The sequence below is a fragment of the Pteropus medius genome, unplaced genomic scaffold (genome assembly GCF_902729225.1).
Source record: "Pteropus medius unplaced genomic scaffold, Ma_sr-lr_union100, whole genome shotgun sequence".
Classification (NCBI taxonomy): Eukaryota; Metazoa; Chordata; class Mammalia; order Chiroptera; family Pteropodidae; genus Pteropus; species Pteropus medius.
Genome location: NW_024340849.1, coordinates 37,524,611 through 37,549,955, shown reverse-complemented (window position 1 = coordinate 37,549,955; position 25,345 = coordinate 37,524,611). Strand labels below are relative to the sequence as shown.

General features: G+C 35.7%; 1 protein-coding gene across 11 annotated transcripts in view; it reads right to left on the bottom strand.

The window, feature by feature from the left end:
* OSBPL1A (oxysterol binding protein like 1A) overlaps positions 1 to 25,345 on the bottom strand; it is a 190,580-nt gene that overhangs the window by 82,139 nt on the left and 83,096 nt on the right. For 8 of the 11 annotated variants that reach the window (XM_039844181.1, XM_039844190.1, XM_039844198.1 and 5 more), the window contains one exon: positions 24,781 to 24,887. In XM_039844181.1, coding sequence (XP_039700115.1) covers positions 24,781 to 24,887 — 107 coding nt within the window. Of the gene's footprint in view, positions 1 to 18,090; positions 18,636 to 24,780; positions 24,888 to 25,345 lie in introns of those variants that run through there. The other 3 variants (XM_039844238.1, XM_039844248.1, XM_039844256.1) reach the window with 3 other exon arrangements.

Sequence of the window (25,345 nt, the reverse complement as noted above, 5' to 3'; positions counted from 1 at the left end):
AAGTCAGACAGAGAAAGAAAAATACCATATGATTTCACTTATATGCGGTATCTAAGGAACAAAAAGAACAAACTAATCAAAAACAGACTCACAAATATAGTGGACAATTTCGTGACGGACCAAGGGGAGGGGAGTTGGGAGAATAGGGCATGGGAAGCATGGCAGAGGGAATACAGTTAGCATTAAGATGATGGTTAAGTGGAGGGCGGGGAGGGAGGGAGCAATTGGGGGGATCATTTTATAAACACTATAGATGTCTAACCAATGTACTACATATTTGACACTAACAAATAATTTTTAAAAATTGTTTTTATATTCTTTAAGAAAAGCAGAAAAGAGAAGTATGTCTCTGAAACAAAAATACTTTTCACTTCCACAGTACACTACTAATAATAGATTCGATACACATTTACTCCACTGCCTTGTTCAGTGGGTCTGCCATTTAAAATAATTTGGTACAAGTAAGAACTCGCAATAATTTTCTTTCGGTTGCGAAGTTGAATCACTTGACACCAATTATAACACTCAAAAAGGAATGTCTACAATAAATTAAAATTTCCATAACTATAATGCACATTTTACATTCCAGAAGTAGCACTTACAGAATTATGTTACTAAAAGCGCTACCTGTTTCAATGTGTAATTTCCAACGTATAATATCCTAAATAACAGTAAAATGTATCAAAAGTTTCAGAAGGTTTTTATGTATCATCATGTAAATTAAAGAACAGAATGTTAAATTGCCACGTAATGACGTATATCAAATACAACGCAAACAACTTTCGATGTAATGTAACAAATCAATTTTGGCCATATAATAATGGTAAAATTCTAAATCAACCTGTTTGTTAAGATTCTGAATTCTTAAAAGTCTATTTTTAAAATCACATCTTTTCAACTCTCCATTAAATATTTGTTCAAGATTGTATTCCCTACTGCCTGGAATGGTGGCTGGAACATGCTCAAAGTATGGAAATAACATTTTTAAATAAATATCAAGGTGTACAGTAAAAGGAAAGGTAGACGTGGGATGGAAGCAAGGCAAAATAAATTTTTGGTAAGATCTCTTTACCCAATATTAATATACATTTCAAAGCTTATCAAGAATGAAGTATAGGACCCTGAGCAAAGATGTCTCTAAAAGTTTCATTATTCTTAACTTCAATATGAATTTATTTAGCAAAAAAAATAAATAAATAATAACTTCATAAGCATTTGTGTAAACCATGGTTCTGCACAGAGAGCTATTTCTATATCTACTATTGATAAAGTATATACATAGCATCTTTATAGTTTAAAAGGCATTTTTACACACTGTTAGTTTAATAAATCTCCCTAACAGCCTTATGAGAAATGTACACGTATAATATGTGTATAAAGTGAAGACTATACAGTTTAAGTTACTAGCCAAAGGTTAGCAGAGAAATAAGAGCTGAAACCCAAAATCTTTTAACATCAAATCCCATAAGCTTTTCAACCCATGGTATTGTCATTGAACTATACAGCCTAATAACACTGAGGATGAAAATACATGATCACGAGTCATAAAAGCAGAGAGTCTCACTTCGGGAAGGAAGATGCTTGCTGATTACTAGACTGGTGGACCAGGCACATGCAGAAAGGAAAGCAGAATTACCTGGACCACAGTAAAGCATTTGTTAAAATCATCCCAAGGGCCCCTGTCAAGAATTACATCACTGTAAAATGGCAGAATGGTAGATTAGGAACCTGGCCCTGAATCCATGCCCTCCAGGAGGAAGGTTTCTCATTCCAAGAATTAGTAGACCTATCTTGTTCAAAACCTGGCTAAGAGCCAATGTTCTCTATCACAAAGAGTATATCTGAATCAACCATAGAGTTTGTTGGGTTTTGCTTTTTTTTTTTTTTAATTAGAAGGCCCGGTTCTAACCCAGACCTACTGAAATCAGGACTTCCAAGAATGAAGTAGGCCTGTGTATTGTGACAGAGATTGCTAATTTCTCACACTATCTATTTTCCTTTCCTTCCTTAATAAGAACCCCAATTTGTTAGTTGGCTACATTGTCTTTCAGCTAGAAAACTAGTTCTCATTCTCTCTGGCAACTGTGGCTATATGGCTAAGTTCTGCCCAAGAAGAATGGAGGTACTGTGAGGCATTTGCCAGATCTACTTAAAGGGAAGGGCACACTCCTAGTTTTGCCCCTTTCTCTTTCCTGCTGACTAGAATATTTGGAACAGCCCCTAATACCTGAAACTGCTATACCAGGTCCACACTGCCCATTTTCTGTCTTCTTTAAGGTGGAAAAAAATAATCTCTAACTATTTAAAGCTCATGTCATTTGGACTGGGGGATTTATATTTATTCGATGCTAATACTAATACATGTAATGTTTTTTCAAAGCACCACAGATTATTCTGATATGGTTCCTGGATAAGAATTACTGATTTAGAAGATTTTTAGTGTAGTTTAAAACTATTTACTGAACACCTACTATTATTTTAAGTAAGTTCTAGAGATAAAGTAGAATTGGTTACTCATTGGAGAGATTATAATCTAACAGGAGGAAAAAATATTTCGTATTCCTACCTGACTCATCTACTAAAAATCCAAACACAGCATTACTTCCTTATTTAAAGCTTTTTCCTTACTGCCTTCGGTTAGTCTCAAAGTACAGTATACACCCATGAGATATGGGAATATTCGAAAGTCATTTACATTTATTTTTGTTAAAAATATTAAACAAAATATGACACATACAGATTGACGATGGTGCCCTCACATGTCCCACACATCACATGGTCAAAGGACAAGTGCAGGAAGCACAGTAACTTCGGGGAAGAATGGCAACTACCAATCAGAGCCGGAGAGACACACCTGCTTTCGGGGGACTGCAATGGACTGCAGCTGATGAGAGCTTGAGAGCTTGGTTACCAGACTATATTATCTAGTTTTAGTTAACAGACTATATTATCTAGTTTTAGTTAACAGACTATATTATCTAGTTTTAGTTAACTCACAAAATACACCTATATCATAGAGACCACTGCAAAAGAACTTCAGACTCAATAATACTAATGACACAAAGTCAAGCAACAGGAAATGAATGACAAAGGCTTCTACTGCTAGTATGAGTGAGTTCTGTGCTAGTTACCCTGGGAAAAACAGGTCATATATAGTCAGATAACAACAAGCCGGTTCTCCAGAAGACCATATGAAATATGGACATATGTATATAATATAGGCCACCCTGTATTTGTTATTATTATTCACTGAGATATAAACTAATGAGCATATGAAGCCATATCGCTCAACATTTAAAGTCGAAGCCTCCAGAGGGTGAAAATAAACCTCTCAAAATTTTTAGTGAGTTTTTTAAAGTCACATGAAATCCAGTCCACAACTTTACCTTTAAATTTCTTCACTAAATGTAATAAAATGCTTAGAAACTCCTTTAAGGTTATTTAACAGAAAGGGCAAAAAAAGCTACAAATCACTTAGGGAAATACTTTCAAACTACAAAAAAAGTCTGAAGTAACAGTCACAAAATAGTGTGATAAAAACCTAAAATATATTACACTGTCAAAAAAATATTGCTGTAAGATACACAGACAAAACTGCTAAAAATATTTAAAAAAAAAAGAATTTAGTGTGGGATATTCATACCATATGGAAAAATTACAGATGCTTTGAACATGTCTCAGTTAAACCATGTTTGAATAATGAACTACGAGAGCTAGCTATTTTATAAAACTCTAAGGGGAAAATGTACCAAAGAAAATAAATTCTCAATAAGTGACTAATTTAAAATATTTTATGGAAAACTGTGTATATAGGTATAAATATAATGCACTGATACAGTAGTTATTTTGACCAAAAATTTTAAGAGACTCTAATAAATATGATATCAAAATGTGATTAGGAAAATTACAAGTCAATCTTAATCAGCAATACAGAGTAAAAATTATAAGCAAAATATTAGCAATAAATTATACATAAAGAGAAAATACATCACAACTAAGTTGGGTATTAATTCTAGGAATAAATCTGTCAATACAATCCTACATAATTAGATTAATAGATTTGTACATTTCTAAATAATGTAAAAACATAAAATCATTACAATATATACAAATATAGGTAAAAGTAAACAAATTGAAAAGTGAAGTTTTAAAAAAATTACAATTGTGTAGATCAATTTGGGGAGACCTGACATCTTAGTAACATGTAGTCTTCTGACAGAAATGAAAAATATCTCTGTTTATTTAGGTCTTTAGTTTCTCTCAGCAATATACCAAAAGAGAATAAAAGCAAAAACTCTTAATGGATCATAGTCCCAAATGTAAGGCTAAAATTAGAAAACTTCTGGAAGAAAACAGGAGGAAATCTTAGTAAGCATGGGTTTGGCAGAGATTTCTTTAAAAGTTCACAAACAGCGATAAGTATAAAAGAAAAAAATGAAACTTGGACATCACCAAAATCAAAACTTTTGATTTTCAAAAGGTAATGTTAAGGAAATGAAAGACAAGCAAGAGATTGGGAGAAAGTATATGCAACCCATATACTTTCTTATAACTCAGCAACAGAATGACAAATGAGTCCATTTAAAAATGGGCAAAGGACTTGAGGGGACATTTCTCCAAGCATATGCAAATGGCCACCAAGTAGATGAAAAGATGCACAACATCTTTTGTCATTAGAGGAGGTAAATCATTACCACAATGAGAAACTACTTTGCACCCACTAGGATGGCTATAATTAAAAATAAATAAATAAAGGAAAATAAATGTTGGAAAGGATGTGGAGAAAATGGAACCCTTGTGCATTGCTGGTGGGACTGTAAAATAGTGTAGATGCCATGGAAAACAGTTTGGTGGTTCCTCGAAAAAGCTAACCGTATAACTAGAAAATTCACTCTTAGGTATATACCCAAGAACGGAAACATGTTGAAACAAATACTTGTACAAAAATTTTCAAAGCAACACTCTTTACAACAGCCAAAAGGTAGAAACAACTCAAATGTCCATAAATGGATAAATGGACAGATATGTTATGTACATAGAATGTAATACTATTCCTCCATAAAAAGGAACAAAGTACTGACACATGCCACAATACACATGAAGTTCAAAAACATTATACTAAGTGAAAAGAAGTCACACACCAGAGCTCAATGGGTACAGGGTTCCCTTTCAGGGTGATGAAAATGTTTTGTAAGTAGCTAAAGGTAATGATTGCACAGCACTGTGAATTACTAAATGCCACTGAATTGTACACTCAAAACAGTTAATTTTATGTTATGTGAATTCTACCTCAATTTTTTAAAAATTAAAAACAAACTCAAAAAAAGCCTCATAACATACATTCTCCATATAACCCAGCCATTCTACTTCTACATATTACCTAAGAGAAATGAAAGATTATATCCCCACAAATATGCATAGCTTTATTTCTAATAGCCAAAAATTGGAAACAATCCAAATGTCCATCAACAGGTGAATAGATAAATTGTGCTACACAGCCAAAAAATGGAATGCTATTCAGTAATAAAAAGGAATGAACTATTGAAACATGCGACATGGATGAATCTCAAAATAATTATGAATTAGAGAAGCCAAACCTCCTCCAGGCCCCCCAAAAGTATAAATTATATGATTCCATTTATATAAAATTCTATAAAATGCCTATTTCTCTTTAGTGATAGAAAGCTGATCAAGAGTTGCCTGTGGATAGGGATAAGTAGAAAAGTGGGAGGTATTACAAAAGGCAGGAAGAAACTTCAGAAGTAACAGAAGTATTCCTTATCTTGATTGTGGTGATGGTTTCACTAATGTAAACATATGTCAAAACTCACTAAATTACAGTTTAAATATGTGCAGTGTACTGTATGTCAATTATATCTCAATAAAGCTGTAAAAGGATAATATTTAGCAATACTAAGGGCATAGTAAAAAGACTGATCATATACTGACAATGGAGTTAAAGTGGTATTTCTTATGCAAACATTTTTGAAGAATATGTTTGACAAAATACTGTGATTATCACCAAAAATATAGGATATTAAACAGTAATATATACTGCATTTGTGTGTTTACCAATATGAATAAACTAAGACACCAAAATCCTGCCAGTGGTTGCTGGATTCTGGTTTTTATATTCTTCTCTATACTTTACCGAAAATAGCTTTCTGTATACTCCTGTATATCTTCCGTAGCTCTCTCATAATTTTACAGTTAGAGAAATATATTTAAATATGTCTGTTTAGGAATTGATTTTGCATCATCATATATTTGCATAGAATTTGCAAATTTGCAAAACTTTACATTGAATCAAACACAAAACAATGTATGCAAGGTACTCTCAAATAGTGCAGAATGCATGGCTCTCTCAGTCATCTAGAATAGGAACCCAATCTGAAGTTGTGTTAAGCACACTCCTGTCTCAACATGGTTGCAAAGCTTCTAAAAATAGCTTACTCTTATATAACCACTCACCACCAATTTATATATTTTATGCATCCTGGAAGTAAATTTCTTTTTTAGTGATATGCCACAAGAAGAAGTAAACAATCATTTTTAAAAGCAAAGTTAATCACAATCTAACCAAACCTTATTTTCATAAGTTATTCAACGATTCTGTAGTTGATAGTTCTAAAAATAACTAGAAAAAGTCAAATATAGCAGAAGTAACATCCTACTAGCTCTAATTTTTTAAATGAATTTGATTTGTATATATTAATTTTAGACATATAGTTCAATGAATTTCCAGAAAATATAAACCCCATGTAACTAGCACCACTATAAAGACATAGAACATTTCTATTCTCCTCTTCCCCAGATTCTCCTGTGTCCCTTTACAGTCACTAGCCCCATTCCCCCAACTCCAGGCAACCACTGCTCTGATTTCTACAACCATGCATTAAGTTTGTCTGTTCTTGAAGGTCAAATAAATGGAACAATGTAGGATGTTCTCTTTTTGTCTGGCTTCTTTCAGTACACCGTTTTTCAGATTCATTCATGTTGATGCAAGCATAGTTATAAGCCACTTAACAATGCAGACACATTGTGAGAAATGCATCGTTAGGTGATTTCATCATTGTGTGAACATCACAGGGTGATTCGCACGAACCTGGGAGGTATAGCCTACTACACACCTAGTCTATAAGGTATAGCCTATTGCTGCAAGGCTATAAGCCTGTATAGTGTGCCACTGTATAAAACAGGGGATTAAACCAAGCACAAGAGAAAATGATGCAATCAAGAGATGCTATAAACACAAGATGTATGAGGCTGCTGCTGGTGTAACACGACATACTGTTTCACAGTAAACTTTCTTTTAATAAGTAGAAGAGTACACTCTAAAATAATAATTAATAGTATATACACACATAAGCCAGTAACAGTGGTTTATTATCAAGTATTATGTACTGTACTTAATTGTATGTGCTATACTTTTATATGACTAGCAGCACAGTAGGTTTATTTACACCAGAATCCCTACAAGCACGAGTAATGTATTGTGCTACAATGTTATGACAGCTATGATGTCACTAGGTGACAGGAATTTTTCAGCTCCATTATAATCTTATGGGACTACTATAGCATATGCGCTCTGCTGTCAATCAAAACATCACTGTGTGGTGCATGACTGTATAAGCAGTTCTTTCCTTTTTCACTCCTGAGGACCGTTCCACTGCACAACTCTACCTTGATTTCCAACTCTGCTTTTCTAATGCCTTTGGCTCAGTCTCTGGAAATATCTTTCTTCTGTATATGCTGAACATTGTTAAATCCAGAAAGACAATAACTTTTATGGAATTTTGACGTTTTATTCTATTTTGATAAGTACTTTCACAGTTCTCAAACAAGGGAGGAAAAAATCTAGAACATACTAAAATCGCAACTCAGTAGATTAGAACTCCATCTGAAGAACACATTTTAAATATCTTAAAGCAGTGCTTCCAGTGTTTTCCAAGTCACGGCACACACAGAAAATGACCTTGGTAGGGCACGCAGGAGAGATCAAGCACCTGATTTGGGGGCTCTGGCCACTCTAAAGGCGGAAAAGAATTTATCTTAAGCCCATTACTTGGAAAGCTCTGTTAAGATATATTTTAAGAGCAAGTATTCTTCTTTTAATAATCTATATTTTTACAAAATACAAAAATCTTGTAAGCAAATAAAATTATATGTAAAATAAAATATTGCTTAAGCAAGCAAAATGATTTGAAAATTCGCAAATTCCTAAACAGTGAACATGGCTTATTTTTTCCTTCTTCAAGTGCACTTAACATTTTTCCGGTGTGACCACTGACTGTGACCTGGTGCTCACATGCCCCTTCCAAGCCCAGTATGATGCAACTTCCAAGCAGAGAGGAATCAATCATTTCATCTGCTCTTCGTGTAACAGATACTCATCAACCACCTACACCATGCCAGGCATTCCAGGCCACAGGGAGTCAGCAGTGAACAAAACAGACACAAATCCCTGTACACAGAGAACTTACGATCTACTGTGGGGAAAGAAAACAGGTAAATAAGTGAAATGTTTAAAATGTTAGGTGGTGGAAAACACGAAAGACTATAAAACTGGGAAAGGGAAAGGGAGTCCTGGGAGATGGGATGGCCAGAAGTCTCACTGAGCAGGTGTCACTGGATTAAAGGCTGACGAAGGTGAGGAGAGTGCCAGGTAAGCATCTGGGAGAAGAGAGTTCTGGGAAGCAGAACAGCAGAAGTTCTTAGGAAGAAATGGGCTCATGAATCTGTGGAACAGTAGGAGGCCATGCTCCTCTGAACAAAGTGAGCAGGTGAGAATGAAGCCAAGGGGAGGTCGGAGAGGTGGGGTGCCAAGCCCATCCCATGGGCTTCGTAGGTCACTGGAGCAACTGAGGCTATTTCCCCTGAGCTGGATGGATAGTACCATGCTCTGCATGCAGACTTCATGTGCAACACTAGACTCATTTTTGGATGACACATTTTGAGAAAAAAAAACTGAGAGGGATCAGTGAATACTGAGAAAACGAAGGCTTTAGAAAGCCTGACAGAGTGACAGTTGAAGAAACCTAGAGATGTTTGTCCTGGAGAAAGGAAGAATTTACTGGTTGCTCCAAAGAGCTGAGAAACTCACAGAGAAAACATACTTTTTTTGTGATGCTGCAGAGCACAGAATTGGATCTATTAATTTTTTTAAAACATTGAAAAACTTTGCCTTAATGTAAGGTTTAACTTCCTAGTATTTACAGTTTTCCTACAATGGAATAGCTGGCCCTAAGAGAGAATTCATGTACAACAGTAGTAGCAGCAGGAAAAGCAGGAGCTAATATAATATCCAGGTATGTTTACTATGTGACAGAAGTTATGATGAACACTTGGAATACTATCTCATATCCTCCCACCATCCTGTGACATAGCATTATTAATGATGAAGAAACGCAAACTTATTCAGATTACATACCCTGCCTACAATCACATAACTAGTAGGTGACAATGCCAATATTCAAATCCAGGTCTGTTTGACTCAGGCTCCAAGCTTGTAACCTATATCTTTACATTGACTGTATGTTTACATAGTATATAAAATAACCATCTAGCAAGCAGCAAGTTGGAGAAAAGATTCTTACAAATGAAGAAAAATGAGATGACCTCTAAAATCCCTTTTATAATTTTGTGGTTACATTTCTCCCACGTTTCCATCTTATTTTTAAAATTTTCCTTTGACTTCATGGTATACAGATTATTTTGTACTTTAAATATGGCTAAAAAATCAAATAATAATTTCATTATAGCATATATTAAATTTCCTATTCAATTCTAATGCTAAGGTTAATCATTCCCTGGTTTTCAGTGAAATATTTTACGTTGTTAGTTCCCATGTACAAGTGAAGGTAAACTTGGCTTTTCTCATGTATACTAATTTCCTTGTCACATGTTTTATATCTGTGTTTCAAACGTATCTTCATTTTCTTAGGTTAACTCTGCAGACAAGGAAAAGTTATTTTCGATTAAGCAATTATCCTTCAAAATACAGCAGCAAATCAACATCTGGTTAACTAAAGTCCAGAAAGATAGTAAATATAAAAGTAGAATACAGACATGTAGGCTTAAGCTAAGTCTTAGGTCCATGGAAACCTCAAGATTCATCCCTGCTTTGTGCAGTTTTTTCACCAACTGGAGAAAACAGAGGGGACTAAGGAGGACTAGAGCGATGCACCCTCTGCCACACTTCAACCAGAGCAACTTGGGAATGGTCTGAAAAACAAAGAAAAATCATTGCTCTGCAGAGCAATTACGGGACAATGTAAAAAGAGATAGTCTGGCAACCCTAGAGTTAACACTTGGATAGAAAAAAGTGATTAACTCTATGTATAAAAATATTTCTCCATACCTCACACCCACCAGGATGGCTACTATAAAAAAAAAAAATCAGAAAATAAATATTGGTGAAGATACAGAGAAAGTGGGAACGCTTGTGCAGTGTTGGTGGGAATGTAAAATGGTGCAGCCCCTGTGGAAAAACAGTGTGGTGAGTCCTCAAAAAATTAAAATCACCGTATGATTCGGTAATTCCATTTCTGAGTACATACCTCAAAGAACTGAAAAGAGAGACACAAAGAGTTATTTGTACACTCATGTTCATAGCAGCATTATTCACAACAGCAAAAAGGTGGAATCAACCCAAGTGCACCACTAAGAGATGAAAGGATAAACAAAATGTGGTGTCCACATACAATGGAATATTATTCAGCCTTTAAAAAGAAGGAAATTCTGAAACATGCTCAACATGGATGATTCTTGAAAGCATTATGCTAAGTGAGATAAGACAGTCACAAAACGAATATTTTATGACTCTATTTATAAGGTTTCTAAAGTAGTCAAATTCAGAGAGACAAAGTAGAATACTGGATGCCAGGAGATGGGGGAGAAAGGAAGATGGGGAGTTTGTTTAGTGGGTGGAGTTTTAATTTAGAAAGACAAAAAGAGTTATGGAGATGGATGGTGGTGATGGTTGCACGACAATGTGAATGTACTGAATGCCACTGAACTGTTCACTTATAAATGATTAGGACAGTACATTTTATGCTATGTGAATTTTACCACAAATAAAAATAAAATTTTTTTCTCTAAATATTGGTCTAAAACACATAGTTTGATTTGCATTAACATGGAAAAAAAGCTCCCATTGTAATATTTGCCACTTATTTAACTTGGGTCCTTCAAATTATCAATTAATATCAAAATGCACATATTCTTGACATAAAATAAAACCATAGGATAAAGTACAAATCGATTCCTAACATGTTAACATTTACTTTGTACTTACTACTTACAGAAAAATCCCCAAATAAAATCATACCTGAATGCACTCTGGAGGTGCACAACCACATTCAACTAATCTACAAGAGAATGCTGTAATCCAGTGATTTCTGAACTGGAAAAATGGCTATGAAAATATAGAACAATTTCTGATATAGTACTAGGGTAGGTCATATAAGTGATGGAGCCTACTACACAGGTACTGTGGATGAGCCACGAAATCTGGCTCTGAATTCTCTTAAGGCCAAAACAGAGTGGGAAATATAATTACACCCTTTTAATTGTCCAAAAGGAAATAAAATATATCAGTTCTAAAGGGAAAACAAACTCCCTCTTTGCCCGTAGCTCTAATTTCTCAGAGTAATATGTAAGGGAATATGAGCATTTGAAGGCAAAATAATTGGTAATGTCATTGAAGCCTTTTTTAAAAAAAATGCCCCTCCATAAAAATTAAGTATGTAATTCAAATTTACAACTCAATGAGGGCCACTTTTCAGAAAATCAAGAAAATATAGCCCAGACACTAGCATTCTGTTAGTCTAGTTTAATTTAAGGATTAAATTTAGGTGATCTAGAGAAACAGATAAATTTTGTATCATCCAAAAATGTGACCTCTACCAAGCAAAATTTTCACAAAAAGACATTTCCTGTTGAGTACCTGGAATACAGGTATTCTGTGCAAAATCTGAAGAAACTGCATTCTTCTTGGACATCTGCTTATTTCTAAAGTATATCCTTTTGTCGAATTGAAAAATTAGCTTATATGTGGCTACATCAGCTTTGAAACAAAGTGGTCTGTCTTCTCTAATGGATGAATTTTCTTAATTCAAGCCATGTGTGATATATTGGGACTATAAATTTGAAAGCGGAACACTGGATTTAGCTCTAAGTGTAGCCCCCTTCTAACTACATAAATTTGGGGAAGTAGCTGACCCTCCCTGCAAGCCCTTTGCTCCTCCTCTGTAAAATAAAGGAGAACAGATCGAAAAGAATTAGTGATTTCAAGCTGCGTTTTATGGAGGTGCCTTAGTGGAGGATCTATCTTATGTCCTGGCATTGCCTTAGCCCCCCATTAAATGTTTGAAAATTCCTAGACTAGATACTCTACATATGATTTTGAGATTTTAAAACTAATCCATAACACGAAGTAAAATAACAAAAATAAGTATGCAAAATTAAATCATTTCTATCACAAGGAAGAAATTTTACTAAGGAGAATTATATCCACAAGCTTCGTTTTTAATTCAGTTGCTTAGAATTCAGAACAAAAATCTCCCTCACAGAAATATTCTTATAAGTGAAAGTTGATTTCTCAAGTAAGCTCAAAAAAGCACAGTGCTTTATTTTATATGTAGCAAATAATAATCGGTTAAAGGAATAGATGATGCCACTACAAGCTAGTATCTAGCCACCAGATGTAACATCGTGTCCACGTCTCCAGCCTGGGAGGTTATGTGCTCCCTTCTACCAGAGGACAGATACCTTCCCCATCCTCGCAACCACTGAGCAGGCAGAACTCCTATGCTTCTTGTCATTCCCGTTACCACCTACTGCTTCCCATCAGGGTTTTTTTGATCCAACGCCCCACGTCACAAACCATTTTCACTTCACTTCTCTGTCCCTGAATTGAGCACAAAACCCTTTCAAGATATTTTTCTGAAAGTAAAGCATGGGAAGAGAAGACTATCTTAAACTGATGGGTTTATCCTTATCTCATTTGAGTCTCACAGCAACTCAAGCAGCAGAGAGTAGGGTTTTATGTTAATCATCCTATATCACACAGGAGGAATGTGAAGCCTTGTAATAAGTTGCCCAGAGTTGGATAACAAGAAAAAGGTCACTAATACTGAAGCCCGTACCCCAGGACTCTAGGTAATAACAGGTTCACAGTCTACCAGCTATGCTTGCTTCCTAGGCCTTCCCCATACTCTCCCTAACTTTGTCACATCTGAATTGTATAAGGAATAAAAAAGATCATGATAAATAATGGTGAATCTTTGAACATCAGAAGAAAAGCAGGTACAGCTTATCCACATTTTCCTCTTTGGTGCTGGAGCCAAGGTTCTGAAGAGAAGGAAAGAACGAGATGGAGTATGTTGAGCAGATTATGGAAAAATCCTCCAAGTGAAAACTGGGAGCACAGAAGAAAAAAAAAAAGAAATGATCATCATTCTTCTTCCACCACTCGAAGTATCACGGGATAGAAAGAAGTTGTGAGGGGTAAGGGAAAAAGAGGGGAAAGGTGAGCATCGAAGTGAGAGAAAGAAAAGGAGATAAATACCAAGCACTGAAAACAAGAAAGAGCTAGGTAAGAGAAAAAGTATGTACGTAGTCAAGGCCTTCTGAAAGTTTTAGGTGTTTTAAATGTTAGGCAGGCAGTACTCTATACATTAGCAGTCCACAGTCTGGAAAGATGAAGTATAGGAAATAACGTCATTAAGTCTGTAAGCTAAAGTCATGGACAAAGCTAGCAGTGATATATTCACTAATTAGAAAATACTAGAACCAAGAAATACAAAATCTGAAATCATCTGGAAAAGAACAAACTTTGAACAAATTATCATTTTTCAAGAAACAAAAGATAAGAAATGTAAAGATCCTAGGGAAGAAAACAAACTCAAAGAAAAGTGATAGAGATAAAAAAGTTTTTTAAAAGATGAAATGGAAAAAACTAAGGCAATTGTTCAAACGACGAAGCTTTAATGGGGCTGATTTTTTGAGAGAGAAATTTATTTGAAAATGTCCAAAGAAATATTATGAAAAACATTAGAAAAGATAATCATAATTACAAATCCAACATAAGTTAAAAAGACGATAAAATATTATGAATATCTTTAACAATAAATTTCAAAACTCAAATGGAAAGAAATTCCTAGAAACATATAACTTCTCGAAACTGATCCAAAAAGAAATAAAAAACTAAAATAGTCCTAGAACCATTAAACACATCTAATTAGTAATTTTTTAAACTCACAAAAATAAAATGGTTTTATAAGAAAGTTCTAGTAAATTTTTAAGAAACAGACCATTTTAAACAAGCTCTTCAAGAGAAAAGCAAAAAAGAGAATACTCCCAAACTCAATTTATGAGACCAGTTTACCCTTGATACTAAATCCTGAAGAGGACAAAACAAAAACAGAAACTATAAGCCAAACTCACTCATAAACAGATGATAAAATCCAAAAAAATCCAAATAGAGGAGAATGTTAAAGATAATGCATCATAACCAAATTGGGTTTATTCCAGGTACATAAGGACAGCTCATCATTAGAAAAAGTCTAAAAATATAATGTGCTACCTTAACATTTTTTTTAAAAGCTTAAGATTCTCTTAGTGCAGAAAAAAACAGCTGATAAAATTCAATTCCCCTTTCACGATAAAAAAAAAAAAATCAACAATATAAGAATGAAAGAGAATTTCATTAATCTGATAAACGGTATTTTCTAAGTATCATCCTCAGCACTGAATCATTAGACATTAGAATATCCTAAAAATCAGGGATGAACATGAACATTCCCACCATCTCAGCTTCTAATCAACACTGTCTTAAAATTTTAGCCTGGTCATCCTGCTTTCATTAGGAACAAGAAAAATAAATGGAGGTATAAGGATTAAAAGAACAAAATTATAATTAGTCACAGATTATGATTGTCCACAGAGATGGAATCACAGTCTAGCTTCATTATTTCTCCTTTCTCACTTTCCATTCACTCCTCTGCAGTCTGACTTCTTCCTATGCAATGACCACCTGGCTACCAAATCTGATGGACACGTTTCTGCCATTCTCTCACCTTCTTGAACAGCTTGTTGCTCCTGTCCCCTCTTCTAGACTTCTTCTGCCCCTCTGGTGGCTTTTTCTCAATGCTCGCCACCAGCTCCCTTTCTTCCACTTGTCTTTTAAGTCAGTATGAGATCTTTTCATTTCATACTTTTTCAAGTGTACGTCTCCTAGGTGATACTATTTACTCGTTCAGACCCCATCATGATGTTTATTCAGGTGGCTCCCAATACTAATGATGCTCAAATTTTTATTGGACAAGAAAGACGACGACCTTACTTGCATATCATCATGTCCAAAGGAAAACCCTTCCTTCCCTACTCCCTTTATTACCTACTTTAATCACTTTCTATCTAGTGACTTATGCCCTAAACCTGGAAGTCATCTATAACTCCGCCTTCTCCCTCATTCCTCATATTCGACCCATTATCAGCTCTTATTTATATTGTTTATTTTTGAAGTCTCTCTCTACTCTGTATCTTCCTTTCCTTTTCTACAACCACCAGCTTGGTTGCGACTGATTAATCTCCCCTGAATTCCTGTACCTGGTTGCCCTGCTTCAAGGCCTGTCTTCTAATCCTTCTCATAAAAAGCAAATCTGATTATATCTCTCCTCTGATTAAAATCTTTCAGTGATTCTAACTGCCTGAATTAAGATTCAAACTCTTTAGGCTTATTTTACTAAGTCTTTTGAGAAGACTCTATTTCTATTCATCTAGCCTTAATTCCCTCCCTCTCCCTTCTCTTCCAGTCTCAATTAACGATTTGCTAGAATTCATCCTTTTCTGTTCTCTCTGGGTATGCTGTACCCTCTTTGAGAACTTTTTTAGTCACCTGTCTTCTACAGTAAGCCCTAAGTTTTATGAAGACAGACCTGCATAGCAGTATCTGACAAGGTAAACATTTTGTAAATACTATTGAATTAAGGAAAAAAATTTACTCAAATATTACATAAAGTATACTGCATGGAAAGTTACACAAAGTAAAAGATATTAAGTCTATGGTGGACCATCATAAAAAAATGTATGAGTTACATCCTTAACACTCTGGAGTAAAAATTATATCTGCCTATATAACTCATTCAGAATTCACCAGATAGAGTCTCAGTTAGGCCCTGTACTCTCTAATAGGAATAAGATAGGGAAAAAGACAAACACAATTGCAGGCAGCCAAATAGTCTTGGTACCACTGTGAGATACAAAAACTTATCAAGATAGATCCTGGGTCATACATACCAAGCATAATAAGCCTAGCACGCACGCGCACACACACACAGACACACACACACTTACTGCCTGCTACTAATTAAAACCTTATGTATTTTTGTTCAAAACTCTACAAAAGTTATCAAAGTAAAAACCATCTTCGTTTTACATAAACTTCATCTCTATGTTTAACTTATGTCTCAGCGGATTCCAAAATTAATGTGCACCAGTGTATTTCTGGATTACATATACAAGCTAAAAATTTAGAAACATATGTTGAATAACGTAGACCAAGTAAGAATTCTAAATTTCTAATTTTTAAAGGAATTAAAAGTTTTCTTACAATTCTCATGGAGCTGAAAACACAATTACATATTTGAATGCCAGAAACACAAATTTATAAAACCTTTTCAGAAGAATGTAAACGGTAAATATCATAAATTGTACATAGAGCTTACAGTGTTGTATAATGTTATGTAATTTTGTGTACAATATTTAAAATGTACTTGAACTATATTTATATACTATCTTGAATATTAGTACATCCATTTGCTTTCAATAAGGAAAATCTAATAAGCTTTTTAATTTCTCCCATTCTGCAAGGTGTACAACTGAGGGTAGAGAGATTATGTGGGTCACTTTCTCCAGCAATGAAAATCCTGAAAATTAATCTTTAAAGGGCTTCTAAAGAGGGGAAACTAGAGTTCTGCAATCATTCACGCTACAAGCGATAGCGATGTAAATTCCTTGAAGATTCCAGAATCTAGTAAAAATAGTGTTGGGACAAAGGATAAAACAGCTCTCTGGTCTTCATGCTCAGATTAAATTTTACTCAAAACTGAGTTAACTTGCCAAAGTCATCAGCTTCGGGGCTGAAATCAAACATTATCTGGACCAGAGATTAACTCTGGTGTGTCCTCAAACTGAAAAGAAAATTTACATTTAGATTCCAATATTCTAGCCTACACATTACTCCACCAACGTGCATTTCAAGAATTTTTCTCTTTTGAAAAAGATTCGTGTTAAGCAATGCTATGTCTTCAAAATGAAATAACTTTCATTCTGTCTCTGAACCCAATTCAAATTAAGAAACTTTAAAGCTTTAATAACTCAGAAGCTGTTCTAAACTCTTCCAGGGCATTTCTCTCCTTACTACCCACCCTGCAAACTAGAAAAACACCAGCATTACAGAAAACACAAAAACAACTAGCCACATGCTCTGAACGCTAGGGAATGTGTTTCTCCTCTGGTTTAGGCTACAAAGAAAGCCTATGAGTAATCAAAAATCCTTAATCAAAACAAAGTTGAAAGCCACCTCCCCACTCCCAACCCCAGTATAACTTCCCTTTCTCTCCTCAATCCACTTATGCATTTCCTCTCGTTTTCTTGGAATTTTAGTGGCCTCTGTACAGCGAATGGTAAGTTCATCTCAATGTCAGCCACAGCAGAGACATGCAAAAAAATCACTAACTTGGAAGGTTATTTAGGACAATAATGTCTTTCACTGCCTTACTCCTCCCACTCCAGCTCCAGTTGACCTACTACCAATATTTAGCTGGAAAAAAATATTAGTCCACGGGCTTTGCCCCCAGGGGCTCTTCCTGTGGGAACCCGATGCAAACACTGAGCGGCTGCAGGACCCCTCACCCGGCAGGGTCTCCCAGGTCTCCGCACCCCTCCCCACACTCCCGCGGCTGCACTCTGCACACACCCGTCCAACTATTCTTGGATCTACTCACATCCCTCGATCTCATCTGGCTGCCGTCTCCCACCCTCATCACCCCCCCTTCCCGTGTCCTCTGTTGTCTGGAGACTCACCCAGCAAAGCTCCCAGCAGGCACATACACCCACCCACCTGGGCCGGATCTGGGGATCCCAGCTCGCGCTCCACCCTGTGCTCCTCTGCCAGCTCCAGCACAATTGTGCTCGGCCTGTTCCTCCACCTCCCCTCCAGCCGAGCCCGGAGGCGCGACCCAGGGCGGCACCGCAAGGTCTCCCTAAGTCACCTTCGCGCTGCTGGGCCCGCCCCTGACTCCGGCGAGGTCGAGCAGAGGCGCTGCCGGTCCGCCCGCCTGCGGCCCAGGACTCCCGGGCCGCCAGAGATCCGCACAGCTCCGCTCAGCCGCAGAGCCGCCCTCCAGGGCTCGCTGGGGACAGTGGAACGAGAGCGCGAGGGGATGGCCTGCAGCGGGCGGCTCGCGCTGCTGCTGTCGTCGTCCAGTCCCTCCTTCCCTGCCCTCCCCCCGCGTCGCCTGGAGGCGCAGGTAGGGACCTGCCAGGGGGCAGCGACAGCCTGCACTCTGTCCCTCCGAGCAAGGTAGCGAACTGCTGGCCGGGAATTTTGGGGGAAGGAAGTAAGAAAACTGCTACTCGTGCTCTGCGTGCATCCTGCGGAGGCTCCTGCGAGGTCCTAGAGTGGGCTGTGTGCTCAAGCCCTCTGCTGGAGATGACTGCCCTGACAACTTTTAAATGGCCTGCTGGCCCCTAGGGAAGAACAGAGAAATCTTCTCTTCTGGACTCTTCCACCTCAAAGATAACTGACACTGGTGCTTACACTGAAGAGTTAGTGTCTCCAATTCCAAAATGAAGACTGAGCTAGTCTTTACATATTTATTTTTTACATACTTTCTGGGCTACCGTTTGAACAATGAAGAAAAACAGTGGTATTAATCCTACTAATGTGAAATCTACTTTTTGTTCCAAACCTTTTTAACATGTATAAAACTGTCCTTAAACTTTAGGGAACAAAGTAATACTTAACAAAATTATTTCTTTGACGAGATCCTAGGGTAAGTTCACCTTTCCAACAGTGGTGGCTGTATTTGCACTACAGATGTAGAATGTGTAGAAGATGATGAATACCATACTTAGAAAATTTGGAATTAATATCCATAAGGTTTCATGGTGTCTTCGAAACGCCGGTTTGCTTGCTTTCTTCTTCTTTTTTTTATTCTAAATTTATAATTAACTAGTATTATATTTTAAAAAGTCTTATTTGGCACTTTAAAAGGAGTACCTGCTACGGAAACTTTCTCCCTAGGGAAAATTAGGGAATGAATTTAGTTGAATAAAGCAGTACTAGGCAGCAAAAACAAAACAATGAACAATACAGGCTACTCTGTATTAGAAGGCAACTGACAGAGCACCTAAAATGTGCCAGGCACTGTACTGAGGAACTACACATAAAATAACTCACTTGTATTCTGGAAATGGAATTTCAGAAATGGAATTTCTGAGCATATTAATTTGCTTAAGGTCAAGAAAGCAGAGTTTAGATCCTGGTTGGTCTGACCAAAAAGCTTCTATTCCTCCATTTGTACATTCATTATTCATTCGTCCAAATATTTATTAATTGTCTGCTACTTGCCAAGTACTATGCTAGACACAGATGCTACAAAAAAACACATAGTTGCTTACTTAAGGAGTGCCAGTGTGGTAAATATATAGACAAGTAAATACATAATGATACAATGTGATAATGCTTTAATAGCAAGAAACTCATGGAAGAGAAGGGACATCTGACCCAGTTTTGAAGCATAGAATCTGAGATTAAGAAATGGTGGCAGTCATCCAACGGCCATCCTGAGAACTGTATCTATTAGAGTGGAAATGCAGAATTGCACATTTGCGTGGAGAGAGAGAGAGTAAAGGGGGATAGACAACTGAGATACAGGAAGTAAAAATGACAGGACTTGAATAAAGATAGGGATGAGAAAGAAGGATGAAAGGAAGACAGCTCTCATGTTTCTGGCTTGAGGTATGGAATGGGTGGTAATTCTTTGAGTTGAATTGATAACTTGGTTTTAGACACATTGCTCTTGAAATACCTGACATAACCAAATGTAAAAGTTCAAAAGGCAGCTGGACATACTGGTTCATAGCTCAGGAGAGATCTAAGGTGAAGATATATGAGTCACCATGGATTTCTGGTTGGAGGAGTAGGTGAGATCATCCAGGGAGAATGCTCAGTGAGAAGGCCACCCCCAGAAACCTAGGGAATACTAACATTCAAGGCTCATGCAGAAGAAAAGATGCTTTAGAAGAAAACTGACAAGGAGCTGCTATAAAGGAAAGAGAATCCCTAAGAGGAAGACCCCATGGAAATCACAGAGAATCCCAACGAGCAAGCCAGATCCTGCCAAGGACAAACAAGACAATTTAAGGGCGTCCTCTGATTCAGAAATAAGGAGATACTGGCAAGAATGGTTTCAGTGGACTAGGTGAGGAATGAAGAAGTAGAAACGAAGTATCACATTTTCAAAAATGGAATTGGAAAGAGATGTAGGAAGATAGAAGCTGTAAGGGAGTAGAGAACTCAAGAAGAGAAGCACTGATTTTGAAGCATGATGGAAGGAGACAGTTTCCTCCAATAAAAGGAAAGAAGATAAAAATTGGGGTGAGGGAGTGGTAGGGAGTTGACAGCATGTTCAATGATGGCCTAATATTCAACAAAGAATTTCGCTCAGAGTAGAAAGAGATGAGGAAACTGTAGAGATGAGAGACAGAGAGGTTAAGGCCTGAAAGATATAAACATTAGGAAATGAAAAAGAAATTAGGGACACAAAACGACTAAAGGCCTCCGCAGCACAGGAAGCTAAATGAACATTGGAGACTATTATGTTGTAGAGTTACAAGCTCATATGAGGATATGATTTCTCTGCAAAGACATCATCTGGTTCAGAGTAGCAGTATCTTTTGGTTGGCTACAATTTAGAGTGTGAACCTTTCTACTACATCACAAACTAGCATCACTATCATCTCAATCACATATTTGGGTTGTGGCTCTTTAGCAGTTAAGAGATATAACATGGAAGTATAAAATACTTTATAAGTGAGCTTACACTAACTTTAAAGAGGCAAGTTCCTACCTTGGAAAAACAGGTTTGACTAATAGCAAGGGGAGCTCAAAAATACACACAACAAGTATGGCATCAATCATGGCTTATGTGTGACATTTTAACCCCTGATACCATCCTCTGGTAAGGAAAATTACAGAAAAAAAAATAATTCATGAAACCAGTTTCTAGCCTTTTGAAAAGAACTTCAAATTTAAAGAAAAATCACAGCATTTACATTGTTATATTATTTTTCCCAAGTATATCACCCTAAAAATATCTGGTAAGTTTCCTTTTTCTACTTCAATCACAAACTTTACAGTTTTTTTGTTTGTTTGTTTTATTCAACATAAGTAGTATTATTTACAAGCAAAATATGCCTACATAATGCCTCATTTATGTAGAGGTCATATGGAAACCTCAAGCATCTGGGTCATCAGAGCATTCCCAAATGAGCAAAGAACACCCACGTACCACAGAAATAAAGGGCCCCAAATGCAGGCACTAAGGCCTGTGCTCACTGTAAACTCCTAAGTTTCCCACATGGAGCCAGATTACTCTTACTGTGGAGATAATTTTACCAAGTTTGATTACCTGGCTTTCATTTTAACAAACAGGAGATTTAAAGAGTGAATCAGAAGGGATCAGTATTTCACTGCTAGTGACAGGAACACAGTGGATCTAAAAATCAGAGAATCTTTTTAAAAAAAACTCATAGGAACCAGAGAGAGAATAGCCAATGATGTCATAATAACTTTGTATGGTGACAGATGGTAACTAGACTTATTGTGATGGTCACACCATAAGGTATATAAATGCTGAATCAATATGTCGTATGCCTGAAGCTAACTGTATGTCAACTATACTTTAATAAAAATCTTTAAAAGGAAATAATAGTAGTACTTACAAGATATTTTGAATTCAATAATAACAATTTTGGCATATTAAAAAAAAACCATAAGGGACAAAAGGGAGTTCAAAAAGCATTAGCAGGACTGGGACATTTCATAAAAAGACACAAAGTCCTAGAAACGTTATCCCCTAAAGGCACCTCTGTGTTAAGGCACAGAGTAATTACAAACATACTAAAGGATAATCCTGAGGCACCCAGAAAAACTTAAGAAATAAATGTGTAACATTTAGAATAACTGTCATCAACAAAAGATTAGAATAAAAAGTTGCACTGTCCTAGGGTCTGGGATCACATATATCTATATCTATAGGGTCCCTAACTTTGTGCCAGGTACTACACAAGATGTTTTGCCAATATGATCTCATTTACTCTTCGAAACACTCTTTTTTTGGTTGGTCATCACTTTAAAAAGGAGATTGTATTTAAAACGAGGCAAATCAAAATTAAATAGCAGAGCCAAGAACTAGACCCATGTCTATGTGAGTTTAAAGTTTGCTCTTTTAATAAAATTTAATAAAGATTGCTCTTTTAATAAAATTTCCAGATAATAGAAATATAATTTATGATGCCAGATAAACAAGGCATTAGAGTACATAATTATTCCATTATGACCTCAATTAAATTCCTATGTTGTAATTCTCAGCCATTTGAAAGACTTCAATGATGCCATTTATCTTTCAAATATTTTTAAGGCCTTCTCATTGTCTATAATCATATTTCTCAGAGGAAAATCCGTGTTTTCTACCGAAGGTCTCACAGAGTTGATATATTGTAGAATTACTGAAAAGGAATCTTAAAGATACTCTAAAAGTTTGAAGCAGTAAATATTTACTAAATGAATACTGTGTGCCAGGCAATATGCTAATATGCTCTGAATACATATTATTCATCTAAACACATTTTAGCCCCACACCCAACTTTGAGGTGTTTATATAGTTTCATTTTATAGAAAGTTGCCCAAAATACCACAATTAGTTAGAGGGAAAAGACACATTTAAAAGAGGTCCAATATGGTCTCCCTTGTTTGAAAGATGAAGATATCAAGGTTCAAAGAACTTTAGTCCATCATCCTTAAATTATTAGTGGTAAGGATGTAAACAATGCAATCATTCCATAAATAGTTAAATTTTCTTTAGATACCACAACCTCCTCTCAGAATGAAATAAATCAATGTTAAAGACACAAAAGCTCCAAGATACCATCAGAGAAAAGGGGTCACAGCCTACAATAGTAACTGTTGACTTACTCAGGGCTGACTATGTCAGAAACTATACTAAGCATTTTGCTTATACTATCTTACTTAATCCTTATGACAAATTTAAAAGGCTAAAAGAGGTTAAGTAATCTAAATTTTAGGCTAATATTCTTGCACATCTTGATTTTCAGAGCAATGATTACCTAGGCTACATTTTTTAAGCAATTAGTTTAAAAATTAGCATAGGTTAGCTTCTCCAGAAATTAACTTACTTCTAATCTAGTGTTCCCCTTAAAATTATACATCTCTAAAACAACAACAAAAAGTTATCAACACATCTATCAGGTACCACATAAGAGATGTAAATGAAATTTGGTTTTATAATGTACTAAATACTACTTGAATCCCACATCATAATTTGTGCTGCAATGTTATCATCCTATTTATTCAGATGGCTAAATCATTTCTCATTTAAATAAGCTAGAATATGAAATCTGCACACCATCGAAAACAGAAATGCTGAGAAGGGATATTTTCAAACAATATTAGAAGAATAAACCATTTAAAATGTTTGAACAATTACATGTTTTCCTGCACTAATAAAATTGTGTTGACTTTCTGTAAGTTTGTTTTAAATGAATTCATATTATTCACATTTTTTTTCTTATCCTTCAAAAAAATATACAAAATTTGTGGTTAGCAAACACAGCATTAAAATTTTTTATATGAATTCACAAGGCTTCCACTGTAATCACGGTAAAGTAAAATTTTAGATCTTTACATATAAGAGAAACATAACAAAACCATTTTGATCTATCTAAGTTTTGCCAAAACCTAATCTCTAACCAAAAAGTACAAACTGTAAGAAGAAATTTGGTGTCTTAATCTAAAAAGTTGAAGATTGCACATATATGTAGAAATTAACAAAATGGAAAAGAAAGCCTATTGCTACTTGGCTTGCATTAAAATCATGAAAATAAGGGAAAGAAAAGCATAAAACAAAAATTCTAGTTCTGGAAACCAAAACACAGCTTTATAATTTTTCAGTCCTTAGAAAAAGAATTGCTAATGGATAAGTATACCACTCTTACTCACATTTGGAAAAGCAAATGGCAAATTTCTGCATGGGAGAGACCCAGGGGAAAGAGTACAAAAAAAAACATTTAACCCACTGAGCTCAGTTCAAATAGGTAAGTATAACACTCTATTTTCTAAATAAAAGTATTATGTATTTTTCATATAACGACCTTTGGTTTCTAGAGTATTTTTACAACCTTCTTACTGAAATACCACAACAACCCTGAGTAGAACAACTTTAAAACACACTTGTTAAATACGGCTATATAAATGAATTAGATGCCATGAACAGAAGTTATTTCACAATCATCCTGCTTAATCAAGAACAAATAAGCTAAATTTTGGTGAAGAATGAAGTTTTCATTTCCTTTGTTAAGATTAAGACTATCTTCTCCTATCTTCGGACATTCTGAAAGCAATGACTTACTGGATGATCCAGTATATGACATACAAACAATTGTTAAAAAATTCAAATCCACACTACCTACCCCTTCTTGTTTAGTGAAGAGATTAAGGCAATCACTCAAAGCTACACAAGTTTCTCTAGAAGCTTCAGAGACAACTTCAACTTTCTGAAGAAATGATGGAAGCATCTCTATAAATAAGAAAAAAAGGTAAATCAAATGAGTGAGATTTTAAGTAATCAATGTAAACTAAGACCACAAACATATTTTTATATCCACTACCTTCATGTTTCCTTCCAGTATGTTCCTTGAATATCATTATTAAGCACCGACTGTATGCAGGGCACATTAATTAGTATAGAAATAAAAAAAGATGAAGCCTTGTCCTAGAAAGGACTTTTTCCTACAAGAAGAGCCAGGACTAAAAATGGTTATAAACTAAATAATACAATGTTTAAGAAAAGCAGCTAACAAGAACTGACAACACTAATTATAAATCATTAACATTTCCTTTCATTATATTCTATATTAGATAAGTAATTTTATTCAAAAGCCAAGTGCTAAAAAGAGACAAAAATAACTCTGTAGTTGACATAATGGCTAAAATATCTGAAGGCAGCATTAACTCAACTTCCTCTAGTTCTTATGC